The sequence below is a fragment of the Mizuhopecten yessoensis genome, unplaced genomic scaffold (assembly GCF_002113885.1).
Source record: "Mizuhopecten yessoensis strain PY_sf001 unplaced genomic scaffold, ASM211388v2 scaffold11017, whole genome shotgun sequence".
In the NCBI taxonomy this organism is placed as follows: Eukaryota; Metazoa; Mollusca; class Bivalvia; order Pectinida; family Pectinidae; genus Mizuhopecten; species Mizuhopecten yessoensis.
The window spans coordinates 575,157-588,349 of NW_018408837.1; the positions used below are offsets into that span (position 1 = coordinate 575,157).

At 35.8% G+C, this 13,193-nt stretch overlaps 1 protein-coding gene across 6 annotated transcripts in view; it reads left to right on the top strand.

The window, feature by feature from the left end:
* The window catches only part of LOC110464641 (huntingtin-interacting protein 1-like), a 70,402-nt gene that overhangs the window by 48,742 nt on the left and 8,467 nt on the right, over positions 1-13,193 (top strand). For 3 of the 6 annotated variants that reach the window (XM_021519969.1, XM_021519970.1, XM_021519974.1), the window contains exons 24-32: positions 959-1,024; positions 2,070-2,248; positions 2,498-2,587; positions 3,922-3,984; positions 4,348-4,448; positions 4,747-4,976; positions 5,680-5,741; positions 7,196-7,309; positions 9,254-9,295. In XM_021519969.1, the coding sequence (XP_021375644.1) occupies positions 959-1,024; positions 2,070-2,248; positions 2,498-2,587; positions 3,922-3,984; positions 4,348-4,448; positions 4,747-4,976; positions 5,680-5,741; positions 7,196-7,309; positions 9,254-9,295 (947 nt within the window). Of the gene's footprint in view, positions 1-958; positions 1,025-2,069; positions 2,249-2,497; positions 2,588-3,921; positions 3,985-4,347; positions 4,449-4,746; positions 4,977-5,679; positions 5,742-7,195; positions 7,310-9,253; positions 9,296-11,483; positions 11,761-13,193 lie in introns of those variants that run through there. The other 3 variants (XM_021519972.1, XM_021519973.1, XM_021519971.1) reach the window with 2 other exon arrangements.

Below are 13,193 nucleotides of genomic sequence, written 5' to 3' on the forward strand. Positions count from 1 at the left end.
CAGGAGGATAAGAATTATAAAATCTCATTTCTTCCATTACTGTGTATACATGCTACGTCCAGCTGGAGGCTGATGGTGTAAGAATCATAGAATTTCATTTCTTTCGTTACTGTGTATACATGCTCCGTCCAGCTGGAGGCTGAGAGTGTAGGAAACATTAAATATCATTTCTTACACTATTATTATACTAAACGATGTCACCATTTCTCACTCCCCTCAGCTGGAGGCCATGTGGTGTATAAGACAAAGAATTTCATTTCTCCCATTTTAAGGATCCCCGTACCACTGCCAAAAACTGTAACTGCCCACTGGAAACTTCGACAAGACTTATAGCTTTGATAAATCATTTCTGAAAAAAACCCATTACCTTTCAGGCTTTATGAGAAATAGTAAAAATGAAATAAACAAAACACGATCATCAACTGTTTTTTGTTGTGAGTGTAAAAATTTGGCACGGCTAGACTGGGATTCGAACCCTGGACTTCAGGTAACTGGTTGTTATATTACCTCTTAAACCGATTGAACTATATAAAGCCAACGGAATTTAAGGGGAGGTAACTGTGTTCACGAAAAAACACAGTGCAGTGGTACAGGGATCCTTAACCCTTTCAACCCTATGTATCTTTAGTAGACTCTACCATGCATTGATCTGGATGAGTCCATTATGGTCTACAGTGGTGAAAAGGTTAAACCATTTACCCCTAAAATTTCATAATGAACTATTCCAACCTTTGAATTGGAAGAGTTCAAATCTTTCTTTAGGGGTAAATCAGTTAATTAGACACTAGCTTATTCCTGAGGCATCGACTAAACAGACAAGGTTATCGTTAAACATATTTTATTACCTGCAGATGTGTTTGGTGCATTTTGATTGGGTAATGCACTGGGTACATTACCTCGAACCTTGGAAATTTGTGGAAATTGATTTTAAATATTCTATATATTTCCTTTCTTTTAGAACTTGGAAATGCCTGCAGAGAAGCAGGTGAGATGGGTCTCAAACTGCTGGACGCCATTGAAGCAGGTACGTTAAATCCTGTTGTACAGATACAGGAAAGATTAAAAAAAATACAGGAAAAAACTGTAAAATTTATGACTGAAGATACTTTGCGACAGTTTCTGTTATGTTGCAGTGATTTTCCAAACCTTCCCTTCAGTTTAACTTTAGAAGTCTGCTTCAATTTTGAAGAACAAATAAAATCAGGTTTTGCACACTTTTAAACTTTTTATACACCTGTCGAAAGAAGAGTCGTATTATGTTATGAGGTGGGTGGCCGGTCGACGACGCACACAGCGTCCACTTGATATCTAGAGTAATTTTCAACAAATTAACTTCAAACTTCATGTGGAGTTCAATTACCATTCAAGCTGGAACAAGTTTGATAACCACCATTATCTGACTGTATTTTACTGAGTTATGCCCCTTTAATCAATTGCTGAAACGGTGTCCGCTCGATAAAAAAAAGTAATTTTCAACATATGAACTTAAAACTTCATGGGAAGGTTAATTAGTACGAAAGCTCAGTAATTCAACTGGTAAGGGGTGTCTTATGGGTTTTTTTGCGGTAAACTTGCTAAAATGCTGCATTTATTTAATGTTCGAAAAATTGCTGTAAAATTCTTGATCAGTAATTTTGTAAAGCGGTGAACTGAATAGGTTATTAAAGGTCTTTCTCATAACTGGAAAGAGGAGTAGTAGTATTATAGCAAAAATATTCAAAATTTTCCATAAAAGTCATGGGTGGTATCTGTGCATTATAAAGCATAAATAAATGATGATGTGATCTTGAAGGCTGAATTTTCAGATTAACTATAAGTAACTCATTCACCCCTGAAGACACATTTGAACTCTTCCAATTCAAAGGATGGCATAGTTCATTATGAAATTTCAGGGATGAATGAGTTAAAAGATTTGTCCACCGTTTTTATCAACGATACATATTATCTTATATCAGCAGTTTCTTTACTGGACCAAAGTGTTTCATTTTCGTTATTGGTAACATTTATTCCTCATGATAATACATGTATTGATGGTTCAATGTTGTAAACATGTATTTTTTTGTTGACAGGAGGATTTGTCAACACAGAGGTGGATCAGACGGCGCAGAGCGTGAAGAAACTGATGCACCTCGCCGAGGCTCTCGTCCCAAAGATGGTGGATATCAAGGAGGGAGAAATCGGTGACTTGGTGGAGAACGAAATGAGTGCCACTCACTCGGCAATCGAGCAGGCCGCTCAGAGGATCGAGGTTCGTCTAAAGTTTTAGCAGTGTTAAATTTTTGCGTGAAAAGCTAAGAAAAAATAGAGATTGAAGAAGGTTTCATACCCGGGAAATATTAAAAAAAAAACCTGTGCAAGAATTATTATTTTGAAATACAGACAAATTATTACAAAATTTACACAGCATTCAATATAAGCATCTTCCTTTACGATTATTGATACATTCCGTATAACTTCATGAGACATTTGTTTACATTTCATGTCTTTAATGCTACAGGAAATGCTTCACAAGAACAGGTCTGATAACTCCGGCGTGGAACTTCAGGTCAACGAAGGAATATTGGACTCTTGTACGGGACTCATGGAGGTACGTCAGAAAGTTCATCCAAAACTATTTTCAGCAAAAAGGTTTTTTTACAAACTCTGATAACTTGACTCCCGCATTTTAATTATCACAGTTGTTTATAACTAACTTTGATTTACTGATTGTTTTTCTCCCTTTATTTTGCGTTTATTTTTTGTGTTTGACAAATGAGGTTTGATTGTGTAGAACATTAAATATTAAATAAAAAAGGTTCTTGTGTTCAAGGTTTAATGTTAACATAACATTTCGTCAATAAAAATATTGAAATTCGTTGAAAAGGTTTTAACTGGAGTCAGTTCCGGTGTACAGATGTTGGTCATGATTCATGAGTTAGTAGAGATAAAAATTTGATATATGTGTATATTGAATTCGATAAATTCCAAAAATGAATTGCGGTGAAGCCGTTTTTTAAACCGACGGGATTCGGGAAAAACTTATATTACTGTTAGACAGCTGGGCTGCAGTGGCCAAGTGGTTAAGGCGTCTGACATTCTGCTACCACTAGCCCTCCACCACCGGGTCGCGGTTTGAGGCCTACGCGGGGCAGTCGCCAGGTACTGACCGTAGGTCGGTTGCTTTTCTCCGGGAACTCCGGCTTTGGTCCACCACCGAAACCTGGCACCTCCTTCAATAACCATAGCTGTTAAAAGGATGTAAATCACAAACAAACTAAAATGTTAGACCGCAATGCTTGAGACACTTGCGTTCTGGCGAGCTGGTTTACAATAAGAAATGTGTAGAATCTGATTCTCCATTTTGATATATATAAGACATTTAAAATTTTCCTGTGGCGAAAAAACTGTTGCATAAACATTGTGGACACCAGCCTGTGGAGGTTTAAGAACTGAGTTGTTCAAAGCTAGGGGCCTGTTTGTTTATGTAAATATATATAAAGTATTTCAGAATGCCAGTGTTTATGAGCTCTGGGTCCAACCCTCCAAACACTGAAGGTGTCCGCAGGAGGGCTCTCAATCACGAAACCTCTTTCATTCGTAAATTTTCTACAAAAAACATAAATATATATAAAAAAAAAANACCTGGAAATTTTCGGTGCAGTTTAATGTTCACCTTTTGCCCACTGTAATGAAGGCGAATTGATCACGACAGCGAACTTTTGTACACAACATCATAGTAATGAAATATAAAGGACAAAGTTAACACTGGGTGAATATGGGTTATTCTGGCAAAGGGCAAAACTTTTACTGAGCGAAAATTTCCTAGAATGCAGTATTACAACTTCACATTTTTTCCTTGTTTCAAGGTCATTATGATATTAGCTAGGTAGATGAAGTTTTTAAAATCATTTTTAGAATCAATATTTCCTTTTCTTCACACAGGCTATCAAGATTCTGCTATCCAAGTCCCACGACCTACAGAAAGAAATAGTGTCTCAAGGACGAGTAAGTTTTCACAATGAAAATTGTAAAAATGATCATTGATTCTGATTTGCTGTAGCTTATACCCCAGATTCTGTCAAAATATTTCACGATAAAATCCAATGTTTCGATGCATTATGAGGAATGAGATAATGGAGAAATAACGTATTAATTATGAAGGGAAACATGAAATGACTATCAGTGCAGGGTTTGAAAATGCCCCTAAACCATCATTTTGCATGAAATAGAGAACTTTTGTGGTGAAAGAGAGAGGATGTGGCTCTGCCAATGATTACTGATTACCCTGGTATGCAAATTTAAAGGTTTATGAATAATAAAAAAAACCAATGCACTTTATCAGTAAGATTTTATGTTCTTAAATTCCAGGGAACATCGTCTAGTAAAGAATTTTACAAGAAGAATCATAGATGGACGGAAGGTTTATTATCAGCAGCTAAAGCTGTAGGCTTTGGTGCTACAACTCTCATGTAAGATCTCATAAATATTCATGAACAAAATTAATCATTTATGCAAAGTCTTAAGAATAATCATTTTTTTTCAAATTCTCATGAATATTCAAATATTTTTAATTAACTTATGATGTAACGAATAATCTCAAGCAGGTAAGTTTTCATGACTATTTATTTTATCTCTATTATTAAAGTTTGATAATTATTCATATTTTTGAAATTGTCTTTCGTGGGAAAATCTCATAAAATATCTTTGAATGCACAGGATTTGATTTAACAGTTCTGATATATGAAAGCTTTCTTTTTTAATCTCCAGGGAAGCTGCTGACAAAGTTGTGAAGGGGGAGGGGAAATTTGAGGAACTCATTGTTTGCTCAAACGAGATCACCGCCAGTACGGCACAGCTTGTCGTCGCGTCCAAGGTCAAGGCCGACCGTCGCAGTGAGAAGCTCAAGGCTTTGTCGGAGGCCTCCAAAAGGGTTTCTTCATCCACAGGCAAAGTAGTGGGTTCAGCACGGGAAGGGTCACAGAGGATAGAGGAACAGAGTAAGTACGACGTTATGTTATTGGTATTGTCTATTAGGACTCAGCTGTATTTATGTTTATTTTATGTAAATATGAGAAAAATTGACCATGGTTTCGAATATCTTTGATTTGATTTGATTTTATTCAATTCAAAAAAAAAAAATCCATGCATTTAGGTTAACATAAGTTAATGTAAAGCCCTGCTTTCAAGTATTTCATGTAAATTCATTTATTCAAAAAATATTGATACATTTTTGCAAATATTTCTTTACAGTGTAACTGTTAAAATCAGAAAACAGTAGTGATTTATTACACCATTTTCCAACTTTTGTCTTGTAAATTCCATTTTGCCATACCTTTGTAAATCTTTCACAAATCCTTCTTTCTGAAACGAATCCCTGGGAGGGGGGGGGGGATGTTGATTCCAATTTTATAATGAAGAACCTTCATAACATTATAACATCTTCATCTTTTCACTGTAATTTTTCATAACTGATGATATTTATAAAATACCAAAGACAAATAAGTTGATATAAGACCTTTCAAAGGGTTTTGTTCTAAGAATAAACAAAAATTTGAAAAACCGTCGGGGAAGCCATCGTCTCAACACTGATACTGATTTTGTTAGGGGAAAGGGTTCGGTGAAGGGGTTAAGTCTTTGGTAATATTGTTGCTGTATTTATATGCTAGTTTCATCCTTGGGATTATTTGTTATATTCTGCAGGTCTGATGGACTTTTCCAAGCTCACACTACATCAGACAAAGAAGAACGAGATGCAGTCCCAGGTAAATTTCCTTTGTGTCATCAGTAAATTTCAGAAAGTTAATCTGTCGAAAGTAAAAGACAGCATTCAAAACAGGTATTAAGAGATGGTGTAGGTTTTTGTGTTGACGAAAAATAATAACGGTTGATATTATGTTAAATTTTCCCGTCATGATGAGCACGTGGAGAATATGTAAAATAACGTTCGTCAGTGGGTTTTTATGTTCTTCTATTTATCATAACTTTCATTACTTCATTTATGCAGTGGTTATATATGAGAAAAAAATGAACAAGTCTTTGTTTCAGAATGACGGAGAAGGTCAAGGTCACCTAATCTTTGTCATCAGTCTATAGTGACTTTATTTCCTACTGTAACTGAGTTTAATAAAAACTTCCTCCAGTTGTGAGAATATTTTAAGCAAGCTACTTTGAACAAGTTCTGTTTCAGCATGTTATAACCGTAGCGTAACCGATAATTTTGATCACAAAGTTATTTCTGTTAATTTTGTCACCCTGGAAAAATAGTGCTTGACCTACCGACTCAGCAAGGAGAATTTCTCTTAAGCTCATTCTGTAAAACATAAGGCTTGAACACCAGAGGTCCCAGGTTCGATTCCTAGCGGTAGGATTGAAAATACTATTTTCCTGTTGCATTGGCGCCCATGTAGGGATCTGGGAAATACTGTAAAAATACTAAGCGATCGCTGTGACCCCCGTTAAAACCCAGGACAAGTTCTTTCTGGTGGGGGTATATGTCACCCTGGTAAAATTCTAGCTGCTTCCTTCCATTTCGGCCAGGGAGAATTTCTGTTTAGCTCATAGGATAGAGCGTTAGACTAGTAAACTAGTGGACTCCTAGCGTAGTAAACCAGAGGTCCTGGGTTGGACACCTAGCATAGTAAACTAGAGGTCCTGGGTTGGACTCCTAGCGTAGTAAACCAGAGGTCCTGGGTTGGACTCCTAGCATAGTAAACCAGAGGTCCTGGGTTGGACTCCTAATGTAGCAAACCAGAGGTCCTGGGTTGGACTCCTAGCGTAGTAAACCAGAGGTCCTGGGTTGGACTCCTAGCATAGTAAACCAGAGGTCCTGGGTTGGACTCCTAGCGTAATAAACCAGCGGTCCTGGGTTGGACTCCTAGCATAGTAAACCAGAGGTCCTGGGTTGGACTCCAAGCAGAAGCAATGAAAAAATAATGACATCTGTTACATTTGCAATGCATTGTTTTCTTTCTGTTTTCAAGTATAAAATATTTGGAAAGTGATTGGTTGTTCCAGGGGAATATGCTATATTAATTTATTGAAGCAAAAATAATTATGCATAAAAAGTTCAGTTAAGGTATTGAATCAAGAAGAAACTTTCAATTTCAATAAAAAAAACACCAAACATTTTAAGGTTCAGAATTTCATGTTAAAAAGGCATCTGCTACATGTGGATTATGAAAAAAGATATAATTACTTACATTCTACTGTGTTTCAGGTGCGATTGCTGGAGCTTGAGAAAGAGTTGGAGCAGGAAAGATTAAAATTATCAGAGCTGAGGAGACAACATTACCAGCTGGCAGGGGAGAGTGAAGGCTGGGAAGTGGGACAGGTAAGAGGCGTGGATACATAAAAAAGGGCGAGTGGCTTATTATGTTAATGAGGGTATGACAATACCAGCTGGCAGGGGAGAGTAAAGGATGGGAAAGGAGACAAGGAGGAGGCGTGGCAACATATATGTGTGGGTGTGGCTAAATATGTTAAGGAAAGTGTAAATGATGTAAATGTAGTGTGTAATGGTGTTATGGTGTTTTCTCTTACAGTGATATATTAATGTGTGTTATGGGTTATGTTGTATTAAAACAGAAATTCATTTGGTTTGTCATTCGCTCATTTGTTTATTTATTTATTCATTCATTCATTCATTCGTTTAAAAATTTTGTTTCTGTTATACATTCATTGATCATTTTTGATATTTTTTTTATTAAATCACATATCTTGGAACTTTTGAATTAAGTTTTCCTTTTGAATTAGTGTTGCCAGCAGTTTTAAGTGTTAATATTATATACCGAATATCAGTGTGTGCTTAAATATATTATGGCTAGTGTCAGTGTTCTTATCGGCAGTGGTCTTACATGTACAATGTTTTACAGGGACCGTTTCTTACTAGAACGGTAAGTTTGTGACGAATGCATGAGCAAGCCTCTGTGTTCCAACAAACAAAATGATATACAGAATCCAACGTATATATATTAGATCCATCAATTAGGTTGTATGCTGATTTCTTGTGTGTCAAAATTATTCCAGTCATATTTTACTGTACAAATAACAAAGTATGCATCCTTTGAAAAAAAACTCATATCTAAATGTTTTACGCAGAATATTTCACTACATTGCGAAAGAAAATCCCCAACCCCTGTCGTAAGATTCTCCAATGTCCGAACTTAATGCATGACTTTGATTTGACATTTAGGAACCTTAGTCCTAGGGTTGAGATTTCTTTATTTGTCACCCTCAAGGTTTAGCTAGGAATGAAAGTTTTCTCTTTCACACTTACGCCGTCGAAAATGTTAAGTGTACAACAACACATAGGTGATATACATGAATCAACTCCTGTCTCAGACACTTTGCATAATGGAATTCTCCAGTGTTAAGTCTTCAGTGGAACAGGGATTCTTAAAATCAATTTATTAAATTCTGGTGATATTCAAAAGTAAATACATTAGGGTGAAAAAGTCAGGAATCTCGCTCAAAAATAGTTAACATTGGCTAGTGGAATTCGTTATGTGTAAAATGGGTCACCATGGTAATTATAAATTTCAGACTTGTACCCTTTTTCCAAACGTTACTATTATAATGATAGTTTTTAGTGAACGTTTAGTATAAAAACACTCCCCCTTGAGTACATAACATGTCTATTCACTAAATCCTTTTTGAAAAAAAGTATAATCAGATGATATGCTGATGCAAGCTCAGTTGGAGCAGTATTTGATGGATAAAATCTTTTCAGATAAAATTGAATTTAAACGATTTTCTTATCTACCATGATCAATATTTATGAGAAAATATGTGTAATGTGTGTTTGTGATTTGGCTGTTTCAATTTCGGAGGAAGCTATCTACTTCTGTTTTCATGTTCATATTAATGTAATAAGATCTTTCCATTTATCATCAGATTAGCTATTTTATTCACAAATCATGGTTGATTAAGTTCATGTTCGTCTATTTTGTTGCTGCCATCATGTTTTCTTTATGTTTCTTTAAAAATCTCATGGATTGGTTGTTGATTTTTACATACTGCATTGTAATCAAACGTCTATTTCCCTGATGTCATAAAGCTAGGTGTCGATTTCATGTGATACAGATTGATTGTGTGAAATCAATTTCACCTTGTGTGATTGATATTTGCTGTTGATTTCACATGCTGCAGTTTGATTGGCTGTTGATTTCACATGCTGCAGTTTGATTGGGTGAATAAAATTTCACACACAATGGAATTATTATGATAACATTTTGCTGTGATTTGATTGGCTGTAACATTTCACTCCGCTACACAGGACTCGGAGGAAGCTGGATCAGGCGACACCCCTCATGATGCTGTGAGTCACTGTCTGTGTTTTAACCACCGCACCGTGTGTTTACGTTTTCCTCCTCAATGTTGTAAACCATTTATTATCACGTAGCCTGCGCATTAACACTCACACAGTGCCTAATTAGCTCAATGTACTATTTTGAAAACTCAGATTCTTCAAAAAAAAATCAAAAAATTTGGAAACAAAAAAAAAAGGGTTCCGATTACAGAGCAAATAGAAGGGTGTCTACCAAGTACATGTACATGCTTTGAAACAGGATATATAGGAATTTGTAAACTATATAAATGAAAATTAACATTATCAGAGAAGCATGGTAAATATATTGTGATAATTCCTCAAAGCTCATATCAAATATTAAAATAATATTGTCGCTAAACACTTTATGGCTTTCGTTCCTTCTAGCTTTGCTTTTGGAACTCTCCTCTGTGGAAACCATAAACTAATTTACATGCTAAAATTAAAAATTAAAAAAATAAGATCAGGGAGTACAAAGTGTTCTATTTCATACTGATAGAGTTAATTTTGATTTTGAATTTCAATGCAAGCTCAAGGCTGACATCAATTTTTTAATGTTTTTTTGAGTACCAAGGTAATACCTATTTATTTTTAATCCCTGGCAGAAATTTCACCATTACTGATAATTTTTGTTTAAGTTCTATGATAGGTTAACAGTGTTGGGAGGGGGTTAAGTAAAACAAATATTTTTCAGACACAAAAAAAATAAGGATTGAGGCACTTTCATGACTTAAATGACTAAACCTCATTGTTTCTGATTGTTGTCACTCCAAGCCTTCACTATGTAATGTCAAATCTTACCTTCACAAAACCAACACCTATTCACTGCAATAGAGTACTAATATCTTGCTACAGATAATTAATTCATTGGTTGAAATATTTGTATACGCCCGTCGAATGACAGGATGTATTATGTTATCAACTGTTATTTAGAAAACAAAAGCTTTGATCATTGACAAAATAATTGGAGAATTTGTTTAAATGACTCTAAAGAGCTCAAAAGCCACTATTTCTTTAATCCTTGATTGCTTTTTCACAATTTTCGAAAATAATACATTTCTAAAATTGAGCTTTTGAGTTTTCAAAATAGTCCACTGTGGAAACTTAAGTTAAAGCTGTTCAAGAAAGCTTTCAAACCCAGACTTAGCAAAATTTCTATAAATATTTTTTTTAAATCTAGAAATATTGTTAAAGATAATCACAGATAACAAAATTATCTAACTTAGATTTGATTTGCAGAATGTACTTAACAGTTTAGAATAGATATGCGCTGATTTCTTAAAAAAAAAAGAAGAAGAAAAAAAAAAGGGGATTCATGAAATTAAGAGATGTAGATTACGTATATTCATACTGTATATTAGATACGGACAGAAAAACACTCAATTTTCTCTAATTAAAAAGAAATCTAGAGCAACACAAATTATTTTCAAATGTAATAATACAACTGTTCAGACATCAGCAAATACACTTTTTCATTGACAAAAAAGTCTGATATGTTTTTTTGGGGAAATCGGGGCGAGACTTTTTTTCATCTTCTTGTTACAATATTATTTAACAAATATGAATGGATTAACTTGGTTGAGAAGAAACATTTTCTTTCTTAAAACTATAATATTAACATTTTTTCTATGTAAACAAATTACGACTTTATGATTTACAGGAGGGGAAGTAACTCTGTGATATGCTCCTCAACCAAGTTTTTCTATTTCGCTGAGCTAGATCCTCTAAACATTTACTTTCCAGTATCCATTTATGTTTTTAGCACATTTAATTCAAAATAAAAAAAAATGTTTGATAAGCTTTTACTGTTCAGAGAAATTGTCTCACATCTTGAACCATTACCTCACATGAAATTGTTCAAATTGAACTTTATAGAAAAAAACTGTAGTTACCTCGTCCATCTGTCCATCATTTTAATAGACAAAAAGTTATTGACCTTTTAATTCAGAAAACTTGTCCCTCACCATTTTCAGTTTTTGTTAACAAATTCCCTTGAAACCTGAAAAAAATTTAACACACCAACTTTTACTAGAATTTCCTCATGATTTTTTTTAAGGACCAGATCTTGTACATGTATATGAATGATTGGGTTTGGTGATTTTAATTTATTAATTTATTAGTTTTCATTTGTCTTCGTGCATCAGTTTTATTGTAATGGTACATTATGTTTTAATTACAGGAATAAAACATCAGGATAGAGGCATGTCAAACTGTAAGAACCTCCCAATTTAGCTTGTTTTTTTTCTCAAATCAACACAGACTATATTTGTTTCGTGGACAGGTTGTTATCTTTATTTTGGCACATTTGGACTTTTTTATACTTTGTAACATTCTATTCTGAATTGAAGGAAATTAGGTGTGACCTGCACCTTGATTTGTTCTACATATCAACATCGTTTCACAATTATTATTTTTTAGCTCACCTGGTCCAAAGGACCAAGGTGAGCTTATGCCATACCGTGGCGTCCGTCATCCACCCGTCCATCCGTCAACAATTTCTTTAAACAACTTCTTCTTCTTAACCACTGATTGGAATTTAACTAAATTTGACTGGAAGCATCCCTAGGTGGTGGGGATTCAAAATTGTACAAATGGTGGGGCTGACCCCCCAGGGGGCTGAGGGGCGGGGCAATTTGGCTAAACTGCTTTAAGCAACTTTTTCTCTGGAACTAAGTGGTTGATATCAATTAAAGTCTAATATGAAATATTAGGCAGGTTTGCACAGCATAGAAGGGGTCTGCCTTTCATCTGCTTTCATCTCATTATAAGTAAACATCTGAGCAGATGTAGTATAGATTGTATATATGGTCCATCGGTTCCCTATCAACATACCTATCAGTTCACAGGACCATCTGGGTGCTAGCCGGTCTTATCACAAGACCTCTCCCCTATTAGCAGGTCATGATCACTGGTCATAGAAAGGACATGCATCCAACCAATTAGTAATGTAGGGGTCAAGATAATTCTTATCTCAAGCTCAGCCAGCCGGGCATTTTGACCTCCCATAACACCACTGTCCTGACAGCAATACAGCAGACAAGGGTCTCCTCTCCCTACCTAATTATTCTTATCTCAAGCCCAGCCAGCTGGGCATTCTGAACTTCCATAACCTCGCTGTCCTGACAGCAATACAGTAAACAGAGGGTCTCCCCTCTTTGCCTAATTTACATGTGCTATATTGGGTATTGGTTCCTTAGTGATAAGGGAAAGAGTATGAGATCCAATCCTAGGACCTAGCGTGGTCACATGACAAGTGCTCTTTGTTCTAACAGTTCTAGCCAACTGCCCAGTTGTTTTCTGATTGTCAAGCTATACAGTCATACCATCCTCCTCCCCCACCACCACCTTTATTATGTTTATTGGTTGCCTGTCACTGTATCATTCCTCCCTTGGTTGACCCTCGGTCAAATGAAACAGCTCCACTCTTCACTAGTTGGGCCTATGGCAGTAAACTGTCATCATGTAATAACATGTTACATGGATTATTAATGGTGCCAGTCTGCTGCTATACACCCCAAATCGGTCAATCCAACTCCAGAACCTAGGGTTAGCTGGACTGTATACATCAACTCCATATGGCCCAGGGTAAGACATTAAGTTGAACTCCAGGCCTAAGTGATGTGACTCCCAACTCTAGCCGACTTCCGGACCTTTAAGCGACCAGGCTATGGTTTTCCATGAGCTTCGGGTCAGTCACAGTCCAAGTCCATGTTCGAATCGTGTTGGTGGCCACAGCTTTTCAGCACTCTGCTCTTCCAGCACTACGGGGTCAATAGCTTATCGGCTATTCTCCATCAGGTCCAAGGGAGGTACTGCTACAGGTGATAGGCACCCCTTATCTGCAGACTTGTTAATAAATTCTGAGAATTTATCCTACATTGTTTGTTAT